Source organism: Phaethon aethereus (assembly GCF_964289735.1).
Source record: "Phaethon aethereus genome assembly, chromosome: 2".
NCBI lineage: Eukaryota > Metazoa > Chordata > Aves > Phaethontiformes > Phaethontidae > Phaethon > Phaethon aethereus.
The window spans coordinates 25390009-25404440 of record NC_138582.1 but is presented as its reverse complement, the minus strand read 5'-3'; the positions used below and the strand labels follow the sequence as shown (position 1 = coordinate 25404440).

At 37.5% G+C, this 14432-nt stretch overlaps 1 protein-coding gene across 1 annotated transcript in view; it reads right to left on the bottom strand.

Moving 5' to 3' along the window:
• Nucleotides 1-14432, bottom strand: part of STK3 (serine/threonine kinase 3) — a gene marked incomplete at its 5' end in the record, with an annotated part of 138508 nt that overhangs the window by 30379 nt on the left and 93697 nt on the right. The window contains one exon of the mRNA XM_082014798.1: nucleotides 13704-13879. Coding sequence (XP_081870924.1) covers nucleotides 13704-13879 — 176 coding nt within the window. The remainder of the gene's footprint in view (nucleotides 1-13703; nucleotides 13880-14432) is intronic.

The window sequence follows — 14432 nt, the reverse complement described above, 5'->3', positions numbered from 1 at the left end:
GAACATTCTCCTTCATATTTGTGCTTATAGTCTGCTTGTCAAGAGATGGAGGAAGGCTTTCAATCCATGGCTCAACATGGGCAAGTCTTAAATAATGCTAACAGTTTTGAAAAAGAAAAAAGCAGCTGAAGTGTTCTTTCTTCTCTTAGCTCACATTCAGTAAAGCAGAGACTCCAGCATTGCTACACATAAGGTGCTCTGCTGGTCTCCCAGCTGCTCCTGGGTATCTGAGGTGCAGTTATGACTACTGCTCCTCCTGAAATTTGAGCTTGGCAAGAACATACTTTTTTTTCAGACATGGATCACATTACAGTCACTCTTCTCACTCCATACTAAAAATTTCACTAAATTGAAAATTGGATTACACCTCTACTAACCAAACCTTTCTGTTAGTAAGTGGACAACAGTACAGTATGCTAAGTGACAGTTTTCACAATAAGCACAGTACACTCCAGATGTCAGGTGAAGTTCACTGCACTGATTTTCAATTTAAAGCTGTAAAATAGTTTCTTGAATTGGCCATCTGCAAAATCCTCTCTCCCCCATATGTTACAATGGCAACTGCCAGCAGCAGACGCATTTCAGATAGTAATTCACTGATTAAAACTGTCAGGCTATTTTTCAATAAAGGCATGTCAGCTCTGGAATTAATTTCTCCCGGACCCATGGTCAAATACCTTATGCTTGTTGACTTCCATAACATGGGATATGGAATTGCAGAACAAAATGATCATGGTGTTTGGTGACAGGACAGTTTGAGGACCATAGGATATGGTAACTATCATTCTTTGAAGGTGCTCTATTTTGGGAAGCTGCAATAAGGAAGAGAAGATGAACAAAGGAAGAGCTGAGCTGAAATCAAGCTAGAATAGAAAACTGCTCCATTAGGATTTAGGTAATACGTTTTCTAAAGTATCCATGCTAATTCTAGGGTATAGAATAGGTATCTGTAAAAAAGGTGGGTATAGGGAACACAGCTTGATGTTGGTAGTGATACACCCCCTCCACACGCACACAAGTGCCAAACCTCTGAAACTTAGCAGCTCCGGGTCCTCGGGGAGCTACTGTTGCCATAGCAACAGCTCTTTAAAACACAGAAAACAGGTCAGGTAGTTTCAAACTAACCACTGTTTCTAACACTGCTATTTTCCCCTGTAGTTTTGAATTAGCCCACCTCTGAGATGATCAGTGGGCTGTTGCCACAGTGTCATCAGCCAGCAGAGAGGAGAAAATAAGGCTCTTGAGTTGCACAGGCCACGGGGATACTTAAGTTAACACTGGGTTTGGTCTCCTTCCACCTACCACTCCTTCTCCTAAATCCTCCAGAAATCCTCTTCAGAGGCATCAGCTCTTTTCTGTCTCTTTTTCTCTACGAATACCCTTTACCCTGAAAACTGCTTGGGGCTTACATTTTTGGGGTTTTCGTTTTGTTCTTTAAATAAAGGGGCATTGAACAGTTTGGGAGTTAAATCCTGTAACCGCTGAGCATTAAGTGAAAGAGGCATTATTTGCCCAGAACATCATTCCTTCAAAAGGCTCTATGTTACAGCACCATTCAAAACGTGCTGGCAGTTGTTGGAGAACTTGATGTAGGGAAAAACAATCCCCGTAAACCAGGTCTCTTTGAAACCCGTGACAAGGAAGTTAACCAGCTCATGCGACAACAAGTGAAACAGCCAAGCACACAAACACCAAGACACACTACGAACAACACGCTCCTACCAATTCCTCCTCTGTTCCTCCAAAGGGGCACTGATGGTGGGCTGCACACGGGTGCTCACATCTCAGTGAACCATTAGTCACAGACAAAATCCCAAAGGACAAACATGAGTTTCGTTTTTTTAATTTAATGTCTTCGTTACTTTAATTGAATCTGTCTGAACGTAGGCTTACTTACATAGGTCTCTTTATTGTGATTCGTAGTGGTTTTCTATTAATGGAAACTCTTTAGAAAGATAGAAATAGCAATGAAATTTTTAACTTCGCAAAAGCAAAACAACAAGCCCATTCCACCCTATATACACACATCACAAATACCATGGAAATATCACATTTATATCACTACGAACATTCTCAGGATAGTAGTTCTTGTCTTGAGGTGATTATCCATCTCTGTAGAGTGCATGTTCTTCTTGTGTGGATGGCATTTAGAACATGTGACTATAACTAACGGCAATCTTGAAGTAACAATCAATTTAAACTAAAAATAAATGACCGTTCTGTGAAACAGATAATCCAATTGACACTGCAGAAAAAAACACACCAAACAGTTGCATTAGAAGCACATAGAGAACCACCTTCAAAAATATAAGGACCTCCTCCCAGTTCCAGTGAGACCAAAGCCGAGGGATGTCCCAGTAAGACAGCCTCCTCTTCCATTCACGCACTTAAAGTAATTCCCTATGCCAAAGAGAACAATCTTCAAAGAGGACACAATAAAAGAAAAGAGATGGTCATTTTGGGACAGATAATTTTTACTAGTAGAACTTTCTGGATCTAGAGAACTTTTTGGGGTGATGGGGAAGTATGGTCTGTAAGTGTCTTCAAAGAGCATTTTTTCCTCCATTCTTACTTGAAAGAATAATATTCAAATATAAAAACCAGCTAAATATATTGGGCTGTAGTGACACCATGAGGGAAAAAAAATTCAAACATGTTTTTAGAAAGTTCCACCTAGTTCACATCTACAAGCATTACAGCATGCTCATACACTATCACTGCAGTCATGGCTGCACAGTGTGCAAAGTTCCTGCTTCTCAGCTGACGACCTAACCTTGCCCATCATCCTAGTTTGCTGCAGTGCAAAGTAAAATATGTTGAATTCTTCAAAATTATTTAAGCTAACTTGTTTTAGTTCTCACTATGGCACACTAAAAATTTTCAGGGAAATACAGTCAGGGTTCTCAGCTGAGCATCAAGCAGCTTTTCAAACACCTATGACTGTGCTACTGTAGCTTTAGAGCCTTCCTACAGAGCAATTTTGTCCTGGTACCTCTTATTTAGGTTAAGAAAATTTTCTTACTAGTATTCTTAGATTTGTACAACTCCTACTGCCAACACAAACATAAGTGTAAGCAATACCAAGATCTTTAAGTAGATGCTAAATAAGCATTAATTCTTCAGGTATTTCTTTCATAATAACTAGGCATACTTGCCCTAAACTAAGGAATACTGAGAGAAACACTCTAAACTGTGAAATTTCTAACTCTAAGCCTAAATGCAGTTTCACATTTAGGCACACAAATGAAAATGTTTTCTTTAATAATCTAAGCAGCTAAACTTAACACCACCATCGGTAGGCGCTTTGCCACTGACTTTAGCAAGTATGAGATTAATCCCTTCTATAGAGAGCTTGTCAATAGCTGCAGTTTTATATATTGGGCTTGCATAGCTGTATTTTTTAATTGTTACTCATATAATATTATAAAAGAGGTATAAAAACTTGCCAAATTAATTTTATGGGTTTGTTGTATTCCCCCCCACCCTGGGTGATTTTACATAGACTTTTTCACCTTTTTAGGTACTGGTGCTGTCCATGAGGCACACTTTTATCCAGACACAAACAACAGCAATGATGAATAAAAAAAAAAAAAAAAAAATCAAGTTTCCAAGTTAGCTTACAGCTTTACACAGCACACATCTCCAGAAAAAGCCTCAACTTTTTCACCAAAAATAAAATGACTGGTACATAGTAATGCTACAACTTCCAATTACAAAAGTTAATGTGGGCTATAAGGCATTGATAGGCAGAGATCTAATGTAAAAGAATGTCATTTGGATCATTTTAATGTACACATTTCACACATTGCTAAAATACAAGCAAATGAGAATAATAGGCATATGAATATAGAGATACAGATTTTGCTTTCAAGTTTCATAGGAGTACCCTTTAATCTCTGAATTATACAAGTTATAAGAAAAGGAAATAAAATTTACACGTAAATCAAAATATTCTGGGCAATCCCTGGCTTTGGTAAATGTGTACTAAGTCAAATCTAATTAGGTATCTGAAGATATTAATTCAAAATAACAAAGTACTCCATGTATTATGTGCCCTCTGTTTGAAGTCAATGCCTTAATGCAGAAGTTTTTTCCTTCAAATTCTACAAGCTATTTGCAAACAAAAACCACACAGAATTTTTTCCATTCTTCATAAAGCACAACAGTATTAAATGTCAGCCATTTAATTTCCAGTATTTTGTTTATGAAATATTGTTAACATCTATGCTTAATATATAGTCTACACATGGTATTTATTGGCTGCCGATCAAAACATGAGGCACAGAAATCTAATACAAGCTTTTTGATTATTGAGAGTTAGCCACATGGACACTGAACGAATAAAAAAATCTGTTAAATTGCTAGAATCCCATCTGACAAGTTCTCATGTCCAGTAAAAATCAAAAAAAGCTAACCTGAAAAACACACCCGTGGTAGACTGACCCTGGTGGGACACACCAGGTGCCCACCAAAGCTGCTCTCAGCTGGACAAGGTAGAGAAAACATAACGAAAGGCTCGTGGGTCAAGATAAGGACAGGGAGAGATCAGTCACCAGTTACCCTCACAGGCAAAACAGACTCAACTTGGGGAAATCAGTTTAATTTATTATCTATCAAATCAGAGTAGGATAATGAGAAATAAACCCCAAATCTTAAAAATGCCTTCCTTCCACCCCTCCTGTCTTCCCAGGCTCAGCTTTACTCCTGATTTCTCTCCATCCTCCCCGTGAGCGGAACAGGGGGATGGGGAATGGGGGTTGTGGTCAGTTCACCACACATTGTCTCTGCCGCTCCTTCCTCCTCAGGGAGGACTCCTCACCCTCTGCCCTGCTCTGGTGTGGGGTCCCTCCCACGGGAGACGGTCCTCCATGCACTTCTCTGGCACGGGTCCCTGCACGGGTGCCATCCTTCAGGAACAGGCTGCTCCAGCCTGGGTCCCCCGCGGGGTCACAAGTCCTGCCAGCAAACCTGCTCCAACCTGGGCTCCTCTCTCCACAGTGATACAGGTCCTGCCAGGAGCCTGCTCCATCATGGGCTTCCCACATGGTCACAGCCTCCTTCAGGCATCCACCTGCAGTCCATGGAGGATGCCATGCCAGAGCAGGTAGATATCTGCTCCACTGTGGAGCTCCACGGGCTACAGGGGGACAGCCTGTTTCACCACGGTCTTAACCATGGGCTGCAGGGGAATCTCTGCTCCAGCACCTGGAGCACCTCCTCCCGCGCTGACCTCGGTGTCTGCAGAGTTGTTTCACATATTTTCACTCCTCTCTCTCACTGCAGTTGCACAGGGATTTTCTTCCCCTCTTCTGAAGACACTTATCCCAGAGGCACTACCGTCGTTGCTGATGGGCTCAGCCTTGGCCAGCAGCAGGGCTGACCTGGAGCCAGCTGGCACTGGCTCGATTGGACATAGGCAAAGCTTCTAGCAGCTTCTCACAAAAGCCACCCTTTCAGCCCCCACAGCTACCAAAACCTTTGCCATGCAAACCCAATACAACACCCCATGTTCTTTACCAAACTATATAATGAGGAAATCCTCTTTAAAACTGCAGAGTTACAAAAATTAACTAAAAACAGTCTTGCAAAATTCCAGTCACCCACTCTCCTGAGGTGAGTTTTATTTTTACTTCTTTTCATTAATCATCATAGCAAAGAGTAGGAGAACAGATTTTGTTTCTCGGTGGTAAATTTGCATGATACTGTCATAGAGATGATTTCAAAAAATTCTGCTGAAACCCTGAAGTAGAACACACACCTCTGTGTCAGCACTCGCTTTGGGAATCAGACATTACACACAAAGGTGTGGTACGCCGTCTTGACATTAACAGTTATTCATGCAACATGGAAACTATTCGGATTAAATATCTTGCCCCCACCCCCCACCCCACTCTTTTTTTGTACGAGAAAACAGAATAGAGAGACCTGAAACTGAATTGGTTTGATGGACAAAAAAGGATCGTCTAAAACTTGTCCGGCCAAAACTATTTTTTCCAAGTATTTCAAGGCTCTTTCTAGGCTATACACATTACTTAGCTATTACACAATGATCTCAAAGAGGTATATTAGTACAGACAACTGGTTACTAAGGTAACAAGATGTTACTTTAAACCAGCAGCGCTGTCCCAGCTCATCAGCTTCACTCATTTCTTTCCTTTGTTCTCCTTAAACTATGCACAAATTACACACCTGCTCTATAACTGAATATATACACTTCAGTCTGTCTATTTGAGCTAATGAGGAAAAAAAAAGAGGGGGGGGTTAGATGATGCAAGCATTGAAACTCTTCGGAGTGAAATAGTTTCATTCCTAACTCTATACTAAGAATTTGAAGGTTGCCTGAAAAATAAGTTTTGAAGCGTCTTCTCACTAGAAAATAGTTTGTAATTAAAAAAATACATTGCACATTGAAACTATGTGACATGACACAATAAGACAGCAGGGATGAAAACTTTCAGGAGAGAAAGCATGGTTAAGTTCTATTGACTGAATCTTGGCTGAATTTTTCCAGAGGCAGACTCATGTTTGGAAATAATAGTTGACTGTTAATTGTGAAAATTGTCAAGGTTACCCAAGGTCTAGCTCCTCCAAAATACTGATGCTCCTAATAAACAAATGAAGTATGTCACTACCTTTGAGAGCTTGAGCTTGTAAGACCTATGTGTTCTCAACGTCTTTTACGACTACAAACATCAGCCATCAGCAGTAGCTTAAAAAGCCATAGGAAATAATGCCGTCAAAACCATTTACAGAAGGTGGTCACCTACAACAATCCTCTGCTCCAAGTGGGATCAACGCCACCAAAACTACTCCTAATGCATTTAACCGGGTCTTTAACACTCGCAGCAGTGGAAACTTCTGCAACCCTCTGAGGCAAGCTGCTGTCATACGTTGTTATCCTATTAGACATTCTTTTTGCTATCTAACTTCAAATAAATCGGTGTAATTCAAGCCTGAGTTCTTGTCTTATCTTCAGAAGACACGTCTGTTCTAACAAAGATTTTTGGATTAGAAGGGTGTTTTCTGTGCTCTTTCAGCACACAAAATTCATATAATCTTTGTCAGATGGCACAATTTACCTTCTAAAACCGCAAAAGTACAGCACTGTCACTCTGGCATGACAGACTCCGCGATCAGAGTAACAGCTTTAAAATAATCCCACAATTTAAGATAAACAGAAAAGATTGATTCTGTTTACAGCCTAAACAATTTAGTTATATTTAAGACCAAATTACTAGACTTATTTTTCAGTTCTTTGCTTCTGTAATAATAGGGGAAGGGACATATTCAAAGAGAAAGGATCCTATATTCATTACCAGTTGGAGAAACACTCTGCTCAGGTAGTGTATTCCCCCACTCTCTGCAAGAAAAATAATTCTCCTTTTGTGGTCAGAATATACAAACATGATTTAGTTAAATCAGTCAGTATTTGACTTGCAGAGTTTTAAAAAAAAAAAGTGTAATAGGTTGGCTCGTTCTCTTTGCCTAATGAAAAAAAAAAATCCAAACTAAAATAAATTTTTAGTTTACATTTCAGACTGGCACAACCTCCCCTACTGCCTGCCTGAGCAGTTGCACGATAAGCCTAACAAATCACGGCCATGATCTGCAAACCATCCATAGTGGATTCCCAACACGAGTATCTCTCCCACTGAATTACCCCCACAGCTTTCATTTTTTTGAATAACCAACCAACACACAAGAAGCTTCTGTACCAGACATCCGTTATAAGTGGTACAGAAAACCTCCAGTGCTGAGGTTCACTGTCCTCACAAAATGAGCTAGATAAAGCATATTATATTAATTATATCTATTTTACAGTCTCTCCTCTGTTAGCCATGTCTAAACTGAAATAAATGACATTCTGCATGCATACTGTCAACACCAATAATACTTCTGTTTATCTCTCATGTATATGGCCCATGCAAACCCAGAAACCTAAGTTTCGTATTTGCTTAGGTAAGAAAACATTCTTCCTGTCGACATCTGTAAATGCTTCATGATATTCAAGCAACTAATTAAAAACAAAGCAAAATCAATATATGTTAATACTCCATTTAAAATTTTCAAATTACTTAGAGGAGAATCTGAAATGATTGAAAATATATGAAATACGTTCATTCCCATTAGTGAGAAAGAAGACTTTACCAAACAAACTCATCTGCTGCTTAAAATAAAATCAGAATAAACCCAGTCAAGGTTTTGGACAAAGAAGTATTTCCAATGAAGCTAACTCAGCCTAGTTTTATTACTGAAGTTTTAATGAAATTCTATATGGTCTTCAGTCATTTTATGGTATTTACTTTTTTACCAAATCAGTTAACATTTATAAATGTATAATGTGACAACTGAAGGGCTCAGTATCTGCAACACTATTTCTAATACTAATAGTACTTCTATACTACTATTTCTATACTATATTATTTTCTAATGCATTTGTTCTGCTTGAAACACAGGAAAATATTCTGACTAGTTTCTGTAACAGATGGCTTTTTAAATTTTTGTTGCTACTCCAGAATCTTTAAGTCACCCAAAATGCATCTACTTAAACATGATACTGCAGTTACTGCAAAACATGATCTACATGTTCACTGTTTAATATTTAACAATGTGGATACCATTCCTCTCTGGAAATAATTCTACTAAAGACAGAAATCATTACCCTAGCACTGCTATAATAAATAATTTGCCTTTTTACATTGTATCATCTCGTAACAAAAAGTAAATCACTCATTTAAAATTAAATAATATATTCAATGAGTGCAAACGATGTTTTGCAACTCATTCTGACTAATGTTAGTTCACAGGTTATCATCAATTAGATACCACTTCACTGCAGTTCACGTAAATCCTTTGTTAACATTGTGTCCCACGCTAACACACATTACTAAGGGGCAGAAGGATTTACAGAGCAATTTTACATATTAATGAGATGTAAAATGTCATGATACAGTAAAAATGTAAGCAGCAGGTTATTTAACACACAGCACATCAATCTAGCAAGCTCAGATTTACCTGTTTTTCCCCACATGGCAAAAATTTCAAGTACTTCTTGATTATTAGAAGTTCACCTTTTGGGTGAAAACTCTCTTCTATAATGCCCATAAAAATGTGATAAATGCTACACAAAATATCACAAAATCTTCAACTGTGAAAGACAAAAATAAATTTGAGCACGCTGCTTCAACAACACCTTGCAGTTATACTGCTCATTTAATGCACGGCTCTCTCAAGCACGTACGTACCTCATGGAAAACATTCGCCATGGAACGAACAAAGCTATCATAATAGCAACATGGTCATATGAATACATAATACCTATAAAAAACCAATTCTTCTTAAAAGGACCGGTCACTTAGATGGTTGAAACAAACACATCATTTGCTCTAATTCAGCACACTGAACCAAACTGCGAACTTGTGAGCTGAGAGTAAAAGTTGGCCCTTTAAACAGTTAAGCCTCATTATCAAAAGCTGCTTGTACCATGCATGATTAACGTTTCTATGAACCCATACACTATATAGCTTTACCGCATCTTTACTTATTCAAGGACATTATGCTGCTTTTCTTCACAATGAGTAGTATCGTGTTGATTAGACTTACTGGCATCAAGGTTTTGCTGTGAATAAAGCATCACTTAATCCCAAGTAAAACTGACAGAATTAGGGTTAAAAATATTGCTTTTAAAAATATTTTGCCATCTGCTGCATCCTTAAAAATAATGAAAATGTGCAGAAGAATCGCTATAGTCTGATAGTAGTCATTGAAAAAGAAAATCCATAGCAATCCTTGAGTGTGAAATACATATTAAAAGTTTTATATAAAAGCTGAAGTTTGAATAAACACTAGTTAGGCTTTGTAAGATTTGTATCCAATCAGAGCTTCCACACTTCCATTTCAAAGGTTGAAGTGGAAAAACCAAAACATTTACAAGTACTTCCCCAGAAATACATTTCCCTAAGATTCACCAATATAAAAGACCCATACTTCTGGTTTTCAGAATTTATCATGAGACAACAAAAATAGACAACAAAATAACTGACAACAAAAACACCCAACTCTAAAAATTCCTAGTCTCAGAAAAGACAATACCGAAAAACATTTGGGGTTATTTGTTTGTTTTTAAAAAAGCAAGAAGAAATGTAGTATAAAAACCCCAAACACCTCTTGTGCACGAAAAACAGCACCTTAGTCCCGAGGCATATATAACAGAGTAAATTTAGAATAATGCAATATTCACTGTGACTATAAAGTACCAGAATGAAGTCTAGTTAAAACTTACTTGCAATATACCTGATTCAATACAATGTAAAATTTGAAGGTCTGCAGTGGCAATTTTTTTTTCCTCATCAATTCGTGTAACATTACATCAATAACAGCCAGAGACTGATCACAGAACTGAAGGCCCGCAGGACCAAGTCAGAGATGGCTCTCAAATTCCCATATGGCATTAGTGAAAAAGAAATAAGATCAGCTTTTGAATTTCAAAACAGATGTACTTCAATGGTGAAAAACAAAGCATAAATGTGTACTTACAGAAGAAAAAATTCTGCTAAAATTACTTGTTTTAAAGCTCAGATTGATGACCAAAGCATCTTATTTTCTTGGAAAAGTCTTTGATTTCTATTTTCATTGGCAAGGAGGTTTTAAAACATTTATGTGAGGGCAGAAAACTATGCCCATACAAAAACTTTCAATCCAGACGTAGTGCTAAGTTCATTTTGCGTTATTTTATACATTCATTTATCCACCTTATGAGAAAAGTTTCCTGTATAATTTATTTACATTATCTAAAAACATCAGCAAGTAAGACTAACTGCTATATCTGCATTACACATATTTGTACATTTAAACAAATAAAATAACTATGTATTGTTTTATCAAACAGTAAAATATACTAGGAATAGGATAAAATATCACTGCGACCTAAAGCAAGTATACCATTTGGCCACAAGAATTAGCTCCCAATTCTGCAGGTCTCACCTTATGCATAGAAATAAGCAAACTGATCAGTTGCAGGGATTTATAAGGATTGCTTTTTCTTCCTTCTCCCTCCCACCTCAGCGGCATTGCTGCTTCTCTAGTTTATGCTGTAACAGACACATATACTAATAAACTTCTAAGTCATTCCATCTGAACACTTGAATATATCTTTTTAGCATGGCTCTATCATTCTGCCCTGGCTCAGAAGTGAAGCACTTATTGGCTGCCAGCACCGACATGCTATGTACGGCTTACAAGGGTATATGGGTAAGTAAGAATAATGGTATCCTTCAGCAAATGAGTTCGGCAATCTCCAACTTCCAGAGCATCTTCTACATAGAAAGCTGGAGTACTATTAGAGTATACTAGCATTAAGTTAGATTTTGATCATTTATATTTCAGTTCTAGGGTGTCGATCCCTTCTTTAAATAAAATCATTATTGTCAGCATTTACTGTTAGGATCCCTTTCTAGATCCCCTTAAGGCTAATTCCAATCAAAATAGACTGAAATTATTTAGTACAAAAAGTTTCCATTATTTATCCCTTTCATGAATCATTTAAAGACTTCATGTCAGCAACTGAAAAACATTCATGCTGATCTCACAAAGAGTAGACAATATATTATGCATGCTGCCCACTGATTTATCCTTTCAGAAAGTCTCTTGCAAGCCACTTACCAATACTGCCACTCGCTGTCTAAAATATAAATAGAAGTGCTTCTAGAGGATATATAAATAAATAATAATTGCCTATGGCTAAAACCAGCAGGCTGTACAACCAATATCCTGTGTGACATCAGCTGGTACCAGATGCTTCACAGAAATGTATTCTTGAGTGGACTACACTGAAGCAGCCCATCCATTATTGAAGAGTCTTCCTAAACTCTTTCTTAGGCTGGCTTACCTTAAGCATGGCTTTCGTCATGCTTAAGATAAAATTCCACACACACCCCCTTCCATCTACACACATTGCCCATGCATATAGCTATTCACTTTTTTTTAAAATCCTATTTGGTCTTCAATCAGAGTAATTTTGTAGCAACAAGCCTCACAATGCTGCCTTTTTTAAGAAGTCAAGGACAAACTGCACATCACGTAACTTCCATGAGACACTGAACAGGTTGCCCAGACAAGTTGTGGATGCCCCATCATTGGAAGTGTTCAAGGTCAGGCTGGACAGGCCTTTGAGCAACTAGGGAAAGGTGTCCCTGCCCATGGCAGGGAAGCTGGACTGGATGACATTTAAAGGTCCCTTCCAACCCAAACCATTCTATGATCCTATGATTATGAAGTCTTTGACTTGCCAGTCTAAGACCACTAGCAAGGTTTGCCTACACACAGAGAACAGTTTCTGAAGATCAGAACTCCTCAGGCTTGGTTGCAAGAGAAATTCTTGTTTCAAGGAGGCAACTTCATATATATAAGCAACGTCAGCAAGTTCCACAGGATTATCTATGTGTGAATTATTCATGAATAAGCACTTACAGAATTAAGATCTTAGCATTTACAAGAAGAATCATTTTCACTTGCATTTCTTAACAAGTAATGGAAAAGATAGAATGAATTTTAAATTGTTCCAAGGACAATTTTATTGCCACTCTAATAACCCCACTTAAAAAACTGGCCGTTATTTCCAATGAATAGTGCAAATAATTATTTTGTTAGTCAGTTATCAGAATGATGACTATTGCATTTTATGGTCAAAGCCTAAACAAACCCCACCCAAACCAAAATCTAACTTAAAACTCTCCAGCAGCAATAACTGGTACTGTGCTATTTAACTGGCTTTACTCCAATAGCTTAAATTTAAGAGTCAGCTTTATGTAGAAATGCAGTAAGTGAAATCAGGGAAAAAAAATCCCACACCTACAGCTGTCACCTAAAATTAAACACAACATTTTTCTCCAAATCCCAAGTGTACTTTCAAAAAGGTGCCATGTAATCATATTTAGCTACTGCACTACAGTTAAGAACATGTTTAATCTACAACAGATAAATGAAATTCTTCCATTCAACATGTTGAAGAAATGAACAAAGGGAAAAACTAGGTATAATTATGTCTTGAAACAGTAATTACTTCACTTTCAAAGCAACCTATAACTTAGGAACATTTTCTTTTTGCCCTGTTCTAATTTGCAACATAGGCAAAAATAAATAAACTACACTTATTTTGGAGGCACAAAAACACCACCCTAAAACAGACAGCCTGGTGCTAGGTAGAATAATTCTATGTAGAGATGCGCACTACTGGAATAGTATCAACAAGCTGGCTTGTTCAAAACAGTAGGTGATCTTAACCATCTCCAAGGAGATTGATTAAATGGCTCCAATCCAGTTTAAAATGCTTATTTTACTGAGAAACTCAAACAAACATTACAACACTATTCCATGCCTGTAGCAATTTTTTTTTTAATAGAACTGAGTCAAATTTTAAAGATGTTACAACATAAATTATAAAGAACCAAAAATACTTCAAAAAATAAAAAGTAGTTACAAAGTAGTATATTCATAATGTCACATACCACTCCTCATTAAAAAGGTCCTGCGTCAAGCAAATGTACTTATACCAGGGTGAGGCATTAAGATTACATAATTGGACAGTATTCTTGAAAGTTTACTTATTTTACTTGTATTAACATAGTTATAGAAAGGGATTAACTATTTTTGGCACATATAAAATAAACCACATGCAAGAAAGTAAACAATAAAAATGCACTTACGAAATCAAAGTCTCCATCTTGAGGGACTTTCCAGTTATCAGGGAAAACGTTTTTGGATATGTGGTAAGGTTCATGCATGTTCTGATTACAGTTTTCAGGACTTTTATTCTTGGAATCTTGTTTATCAAAGTAGTCCATGAAAGAAGGTCTTTGAACTTGCGGTGAAGTAGCATTTCCTTAGTTGAGAGAAAAAAAAGAAAAAAGTTAAAACTATTTAAAGACTTACTGCACTATAAAATAAACTGCATTTATTAATTTTCTTGGATTTTACAGAAATTAATAGCAGTCTGTACGTGGTACAAGCCTCCATTTGTCCCCTGAGGACCTTTGGCATAAAAGCTCATAGCCGAAGAATGATATTTTTGTAGCACGATACAATGTGGAGAAATGTTCAAGCCATTTCAGAGTTGCACACACGAGTAATATTAGAAGTTACTTCATGTGATATCTATTTGTTTTTATAGAGACTGAATAACACAAGGTGCTAAGCATCCCTTTGGGTGCTGAACGTCCCTAACTTCAAGGCCTGGTCCACAGGCACTTGTAGCAAAGCAACAGAGTTCCATCAGTTTACCTAAAGGTGCTATTTAAAAAAATATTTAGAAAAAGAACTTGCAAAAACACACCTGCACAAACTGTGTCTAGACACTGCTTAATTGAATTCATTGCCAATGAGGATTCTCCACAAATTATAGGATCACACTCTACAGATGGCTGCAGAGCACCCTA